Raw genomic sequence first — 8,589 nt, 5'->3', positions numbered from 1 at the left:
AAACCTAAATCCCCAATCTCCACCCCCCACAAACCTTTAACCCTCTTCCTCACCAAGCCTTTAAGCCCCAAATCCTCCATTGTCGCCGCTGCCAGCAGCTCTGCCGCTTCCAAAAGCTTGCCTCCACTTCCACGACCTCACAATTCAAGGCAAATTCTAACTCTAAACCTAAATTACTTGAATTGAAATTGAATTTATGATTGTATTATATTGTTTTGATTTATTGGATGTTTCATTTATAAATTTTTTGTGGTTAATTAGTATAAATTTGGTGTTCTCTTTAATTGATTTTAGTTATTATTTTGATTAATTTATGTTGTCACACCCCGGACCGGCTCCGCCGTAGCACGATATTGTCCGCTTTGGGCCTCCCTCACTGCCTGCAAGGTTTTGTTTCTGGGAGCTCACGGAGCAACTTCCCAGGGTGGTCACCCATCCTGGGATTGCTCCAGCCTCCAACTCGCTTAACTTCGGAGTTCCTACGAACCCGAAGCCAGTGAGCTCCCACAAGGCCTCGTCCAAGTTGGGGGGCTTCCCACACCTAGCACGATATTGTCCGCTCTGGGCCCACTCGACAGTGTCCCGCACGGGTTTGTTTCTGGGAGCTCACGAAGCAACTTCCCAGGGTGGTCACCCATCTTGGGATTGCTCCAGCCTCCAACTCGCTTAACTTCGGAGTTCCTACGAACCCGAAGCCAGTGAGCTCCCACAAGGCCTCGTCTAAGTTTCCATACTGCCTCAGCAGATTTCCACACTAGCACGATATTGTCCGCTCTGGGCTGGGCCGACCCCCCTCACGGATTTGTTCCTGGGAGCTCACAGAGCAACTTCCCAGGGTGGTCACCCATCCTGGGATTGCTCTAGCCTCCAACTCGCTTAACTTTGAAGTTCCTACGACTCCAAAGCCAGTGAGCTCCCAAGAGGCCTCGTGCTAGATGGATGCGGGTGTGCCATATAAGGCACATCACCCCCTCTCCGTTTGGTTGATGTGGGATCTTACAATCCACCACCCTTAAGGAGCCCGACGTCCTCGTCGGCACACTCGCACCACACGGCAGAGTGGCTCTGATACCAAACTATCACATCCCAGGATCAACTCCGCCGTAGCACGATATTGTCCGCTTTGGGCCTCCCTCACTGCCCGCACAGTTTTGTTTCTGGGAGCTCACGGAGCAACTTCTCAGGGTGGTCACCCATCCTGGGATTGCTCCAGCCTCCAACTCGCTTAACTTCGGAGTTCTTACAACTCCGAAGCCAGTGAACTCCCAAAAGGCCTCGTCCAAGTTGGGGGCTTCCCACACCTAGCACGATATTGTCCGCTCTGGGCCCACTCGACAGTGTCCCGCACGGGTTTGTTCCTGGGAGCTCACGAAGCAACTTCCTAGGGTGGTCACCCATCCTGGGATTGCTCCAGCCTCCAACTCGCTTAACTTCGGAGTTCCTACGAACCCGAAGATAGTGAGCTCCCACAAGGCCTCGTCCAAGTTGGGGGCTTCCCACACCTAGCACGATATTGTCCGCTCTGGGCCCACTCGACAGTGTCCCGCACGGGTTTGTTCCTGGGAGCTCACTTGAAGCAACTTCCCTGGGGTGGTCACCATCACGGGATTGCTCCAGCCTCCAACTCGCCAACTTAACATGGGAGTTCCACGCAACCCGGCTGAGTGAGCTCCCACAAGGCCTCGTCTAAAGTTTCCATCACATCGCCTCAAGAGATTTTCCACACTAAGCACGATATTGTCCGCCGGGCTGTTTTGGGCGACGCCCCCTCCTCACGGATTTGGTTCAAGAACTTCAAGTTCAAGACAAAGAGAGTTAGATGAGGTTTTGGCTAATCTTCAGGCAGACCCGGGACTAAGAATTCGTATGATTGAGTATGATACTAATATTAGAGATGAGGTTCGAAGAGCATATCTACAAAAAGGACCTTGTCAACCTAGAGGTCATTCTTTCCCACAAAGTAATATCTCAGGAATTAATCGACGCTTCATTCCCCAATGGTTTGATGAATTTGATTGGTTGGAGTATAGTGTATCTAAAGATGCTGCATTTTGTCTTTATTGCTATCTCTTTAAATCCAATTTTGAACAAGAGGGTAGTGAAGCCTTCACTGGAGCAGGGTTTAAGAATTGGAAGAAAGGGAGAGAAAGAATGAAGGTGCATGTTGGACCAGTTGGTAGTGTTCATAATAAAGCTAGAGAAGCCGCTACAAATTTGATGAATCAAAATACACATATTGAAACGGCTGTGAGCAAACACTCTGAACAAGCTAGTATGGCATATCGAAGATGCTTAATTGCATCAATCAAGTGCACTAAGTTTCTATTGAGACAAGGTCTTTCTTTTCGTGGAAATGATGAAAGTGCCACTTCAAGCAATAGGGGAAATTACTTGGAGCTATTGCAATTCCTTGCAGACAATGATGAGAAAGTTAAAGAAGTTGTGTTGGAAAATGCTCCGGGGAATCTCAAGTTAGTAGCTCCAAAGATTCAAAAAGATATTGTCAATGCATGTGCCGGGGAAACACTTGATGTCATCATGAGTGATTTAAAAGATAGATTCTTTTCTATATTGGTGGATGAAGCACGTGATATTTTTGTGAAAGAGCAAATGGCTATGGTGTTGCGTTATGTGGATGACAAAGGGCATGTAATTGAAAGGTTTGTGGGGGTTCAACATGTTACCGACACCACTTCAAGTTCACTAAAGGATGCCATTGACATATTCTTTTCTTCCAATGGTTTGAGCTTTTCCAAGTTACGAGGACAAGGTTATGATGGAGCTAGCAATATGAGAGGTGAGTTGAAAGGCCTTAAAACAAAGATTTTGAGAGAACAACCTTGTGCATACTATGTTCATTGCTTTGCTCATCAACTTCAACTAGCACTTGTTGCCGTAGCAAAAAAGAATATTGATATTGCCTCTTTCTTCACAACCACTAATAGTGTGGTTAACCATGTTGGAGCATCGTGTAAGCGGCGTGATGCACTTAGAGCACAACTCCAAGAAGAACTTGTGATAGCTTTTGAAAATGATTGTCTTATAACGGGCGAGGTTTGCATCAAGAAACAAGTCTCAAACGTGCCGGTGACACACGATGGAGCTCACACTACGGTACCATTATTAGCATCATTTCTATGTTTTCATCTGTGATTCATGTGCTTCAAATGATTATTGATGATAATCCCAATGATAGTGCCGGTGAAGCAAATAAGATTCAAAGGGAAATTCTTACTTTTCAGTTTGTGTTTCACCTATTCTTAATGAAGGCTATATTGGGACTCACAAATGATGTGTCACAAGCATTGCAAAAGAAAGATCAAGAAATTGTGAATGCAATGGCTTTGGTGAAATCATGCAAGGAAAAGCTACATTGGATGAGGAATAATGGGATTGATGCATTGGTTGAAGAGGTGTCTTCATTTTGTGACAAACATCATATTGATGTTCCTAACATGGATGAGGCCTTCGTACTTCCAGGGAGGTCAAGGCGTAATGCTCCAATAAAGACAAATCGTCATCATTATCGTGTGGAGCTCTTTATTTATGTCATTGACGAGCAACTTACGGAGTTAGATGATCGTTTTAATGAGGTAAATACTGAGTTGCTTATTTGTTTGGCATGTTTGAGTCCAAATGATTCATTTGTAGCTTTTGATAAACAAAAGTTACTTCGTCTTGCTCAATTTTATCCTCAAGACTTTTCGGATGGGGATCTTTTGGCACTTGATGATCAACTTGAGCTTTATATTCATTATGTGAGTTCGAGTAGTGATTTCTCTGACTTGCAAGGGATTGGTGATCTTGCAAAAAAAATGGTGGAGATCAGGATGCATCGAGCATTCAATTATGTGTATTTGCTTATTACATTGGCTCTAGTTTTACCGGTTGCTACTGCTTCAGTCGAGAGGGCATTCTCCGTCATGAATATTATCAAAGGTCCACTTCGAAACAAAATGGGAGATCAATGGTTGAGTGATAGCTTGCTTGTTTATGTTGAGAAGGATGTTTTTGATTGTATTGAAAATGAAGCTATAATGCTACGTTTTCAAAATATGAAACCTTATCGTGGCCAATTGTAATTTGTAATGTTGTTTTTTACATGAATTATGAATGAATGTATTGTAGTTTTATTTTCAATGTTATTTTAATCTTTAAAAAAAAAGTGAACTTTTACACTATGACCCTAAGACATAAAATTCCTGGGTCCGTCCATGTCTATTTGTGTTTGTTTATCAATTGTGGTATCGGATGATTGTATGCTCACACATAATCAACTCATGACAATGTATATGTACTCGCCATACAGCTAGCTTATACCAATTTGAACCATTCATCAACTGAATACAGGAATGCGCGGTGCTACATGTCAAACTATACTTAACACTTCATAAAAATAACTTGAAGTGTCTCTTTTTATTTGAACAAATTAAGGAATTTTACTATAAGAATAATTCACAAACGAATAAAGAAATATATGATTATTGGACCGAATTCAAGAAGAATCCCCTTGAGAATATGATGTTCAAAAACAGGCATCCAAGAGACAACAACAACACAAGGCAGCACAGCATCCTTTCCAGAAGCCATCACCCTTGGACTTGGTTTCTACAGGTCCATGATGGGCAGAAGCAGGATTTGGAGCATATCTTGTGGGATAACCAGCAGGTGGCGGAGCCTGCACGTAAGAAGGTCCCGGTGCCGGTGCTGTCGAAAAGGTTGGGGATGAGGGTATGCTGCTGCTGCTGGTGAAATAGTCGACGATCCCATCTTAGTTGAAAAATAAGATAAGTAATTGTAGTCTGGGTTTGGTTTAGTTGGATGGTTTAGTTTGATGAATGAAGCCCCATTTTATACATGAAGAAAAGCATATGCGAAATTGGTTTCGTTTCCTAGAAGGTTAATAATTCTAGTGTGTCTTAACATGGGTGGCTACACCTCGTCAAATCCTATATACGCATATGGAGAAGAAAAATACAAAATGTTCTTTGTTCTCGTTGCTTTTGGACTTGGGGTAGGGTGGAATGGAAGCTACATAGGAAAGAGCAAATTGAATACATCTAGGCCCCTGTCTCCCCAGTTTCACATCAAACTAATCTGTACAACTTGCATAAATACAATGTCCATTAGCTAGATCAATAATACTTAGATTGCATCTAATTATTTGCAACAGACAACCAGTAACATCCAATCTCCCTTTAAACAGAAGAAAAAGAAAAAAGAAAATACTATCAGTCGTATCTGGACCTGACCTCCTCCACAATACTAATACTACAAAACATGCCAACGGTGGAGAAGAAATAAAGGCACCAGAGTGCCGTGGTTGGAGTGAGGGATGGAACATCCTGGCCTAAAAACAAACATACCCCGAATGAAACTACCGAACAAGACATCTTCCAGATGAACCAGTCTCGTTCGGGATAAGGAGGATCTGGTCGATGTCGCAGGAGGCTCCAGTTCCAGTGCCGTGGAATGTAGAGGACCGTATGCTGCTCTGTAACACATCTTTGAACAAGCTATGAATCCGGAGTATATATGCTAAACCAGAAGTATGCGATGGAGAAGAAGAAGATGATGAAAATATTGGAAAGAATAACAAATCAAATACTTAAATGGCAGTTTTCGGTCATTGACATTTATCGTACGTAGGTAACAAGAAATAGACGATCGATTAGCACAAAGCCGACCACGGTCTCTACTAGACTACTACACAAAGATTTTAAAATTTTTATGATACAAAACAAATTACCTACGTTTCTTATACAATCATACGTTTCGTGTTGCACACACTCTTGCTAGCTTTGCTTTGAGGTGTAACGACATCACTATTTGGGAGGAGGAGGTTCGTTCTTGCCCAATACCAAATCATGACAATGACCAAATTCTGGGATTTCTATAATTAATTTTTAGGCTTATTTGTTGAAATGCCTTATGTGGTTTCCAATTAGTCTTAATTTGCCCTTTGATGTTTTAAATGACTCAATCAACCTCCTGAACTTCCATTCTGTGACCAAGGTTGCCCCATTTCGTTAGTTTTCAAATAAAAATCGTTAAATCAGCTGACATGGCATGAGTATTTTGATAAATTTAACTATTAAAAATTAAATTTTCAAATAAAAAATAAAAAATGCTTGAATTATTTAAAATGTTTTAAAATATTTAAAATAAAAATAAACTAGGTAAAACTTTTTAACAATACCCAGCAACCCTTCCCAACCCCCAAACTCAACTGTACCGTTAAACCCTTCATATTCTCTCTCTCTCTCTCTCTCTCTCTCTCTCTCTCTCTCTCTCTCTCTCAATTTCCTCCCCTGTTATCTCTATCGTCTCTCCCTCTCTTTTCCTGCAACTCTCTCTCTCAATTTCCTCCCCTGTTATCTCTATCGTCTCTCCCTCTCTTTTCCTGCAACTCAGATTTGGAGGATAGAGTGACGTCGGAGAAATATCTCCCCCAAAATGTACCATGTTTTTCCACAAAACCAAAGCCAATCCAAAGTCCAACACTTCCCAAAATTTACAGAACTCTCCAATAAATAACTCAATAAAATTAAAAATAAAAAGGGAGAGAAATATATACCTACTATGTGGGTGATGAATGATGAGTGATTGAAGAGGAAAAGAGGAAGGGGTGTGTGGGTGATGATGATGGAGGATGAGTGATTGGAATGAGAACAGGGAATGAAGGGGAGAGAGAGAGAGAGAGATATATATATATATATATATAGTCTTCTTCTATTGAGGGATTTCTAAAATAATTTTATTCGAGGGACGCCATTTAGGGTACCCTACAATTTTTTTTCCCAATGATCCAAACCATCTATTTTTTAGGTCTTCATTCATAAATCATCCTTACAAAAAATTAGACAAATCGGAAACCGTTTCAAGATCCAATTGCCTCTTACAAAATCAATGAACACGTGCTTTAAGAAAATACTAAAATTTCAATAACTCAATTGAGTGGTCAAATGATATCCGATTCAAGTGATTTTTTGTAGAGATAATCTTTGAATGAATATCTACAAAATAGATGGGTTGGATTAGTGAAATACAATACGGAGTGGGGCCTACAATGGGCATCCCTCAAATAAGTTTATTTGAGGGATCCCTCAATAGAAGCTCTCTGTGTGTGTATATATATATATTTTTATTTTTATTATTTTAATAATTAATTAAATCATGTTTATTTATTTAATAATATATATGGACCATGTGGCATCATATGAGTGAGTCTACGTGGCACATTTGTTGCCACGTCAGCAATTAACAGAAAGACTGACAACATGTATGAAAGTTGTAAGAAAATAAACTTTGTGTATGCGACTGAAACGAAAAAAATTTGATGAATCGAGGTCTGAAAGTCAGTAAACTTTACCGTAGTAAAGTAAAAATTACCCAACTATTTAATACCCACAAAAACTTCTTTCTTTTATTTGAACAAATTAAAGAATTTTACTATACGAATAATGCAACAAGAAGAATTACATAATCGAATAATAACGTAAAAGTTATGAAAAGTGAGGAAAACATAATTCACAAACGAATAATGAAATATATGATTACTGGGCTGAATTCACGAATCACATAGGATGATGATGTTCAAAAACAAGCATCCAAGAGACAACAACAACACAAGGCAGCACAACATCCCTTCCAGAAGCCATCACCTTTGGACTTGGTTTCTGCAGGTCCATGATGAGCAGAAGCAGGATTTGGAGCATCTCTTGTGGGATAACCAGCAGGTGGCGGAGCCTGCACGTAATAAGATCCGGGCGCCATCGAGTAAGGTTGGGGATGAGGAGGGTATGCTGCTGCGGAATTAGTCGACGAACTCATCTTAGTTGAAAAATAATAAGCTGATTATTTCTAGTTTGGGTTTGGTTTTTTGGATGGTTTGATTTGATGAATGAAGCCCCATTTTATATGTATATACATGAAGAAAACCAGATGGGAATTGGAGTGATTGTTCATTTCCTAGAAGGTCAATAATTAGTGTCTTAACGCGGGTGGCAACACTACACCGCGTGCAAATCCAAAATGTATGTGGAGAAGAAAAATACAAAATGTTATTGTTCTTATTACTTTTGGACTAGCCAGCGGAAGGTACGTAGGAAAGAGCAAATCATATTATATCCAACTCGTGAGAGGATATCCAACATACTTGGCTTGGAAAAAAGCTTTGGCTCCTTCTCAAAATAAATGGGTTTTTCACACTTGTCATTTTTATTTCAGTTTTCTTTTTTGGCAAGTTGTTCTAACACTTAACAGAGTCTATGTCAAGTTGCCGGAAAAATACTCAAGTCACCCATTCCTCTCTTTCCCTCATGCTCAACCAAACCTCTCTGCAAAATCCTTTCTCTCATACATTAATACCCCATCTTTCCCCTAGGAATACTTAATTTTCTCTTCAATGCTAAACTCATGACAACTTTGCTCCTATGCCACAAGCCTCTCATGTCAAGCTAAAATTCTACATGTGAGCACTAAGAATTCATCTGTAAGCAACCATTATGTTCGTTGATGAAGGTAACCAGGGTGTTTCCTAAGGCTTTACTATCCTTTCGAAATATTTTGGGGTCTGATCTTTGAACT

At 40.6% G+C, this 8,589-nt stretch overlaps 1 protein-coding gene across 1 annotated transcript; it reads left to right on the top strand.

The window, feature by feature from the left end:
* The first annotated feature begins 1,866 nt into the window (after positions 1 to 1,866).
* LOC117630400 (zinc finger MYM-type protein 1-like) lies at positions 1,867 to 7,820 on the top strand. Its single transcript, XM_034363132.1, has 4 exons — positions 1,867 to 3,114; positions 3,270 to 4,078; positions 4,536 to 4,731; positions 7,686 to 7,820. Exons 1-4 carry the CDS (start codon positions 1,867 to 1,869, stop codon positions 7,818 to 7,820), a joined length of 2,388 nt encoding a protein of 795 aa, XP_034219023.1.
* Positions 7,821 to 8,589: the final 769 nt, after the last annotated feature.

Source organism: Prunus dulcis, chromosome 6 (genome assembly GCF_902201215.1).
Source record: "Prunus dulcis chromosome 6, ALMONDv2, whole genome shotgun sequence".
NCBI classification, from domain to species: Eukaryota; Viridiplantae; Streptophyta; class Magnoliopsida; order Rosales; family Rosaceae; genus Prunus; species Prunus dulcis.
The sequence above is the reverse complement of the archived record's forward strand: the minus strand, read 5'-3'. Positions and strand labels throughout refer to the sequence as shown.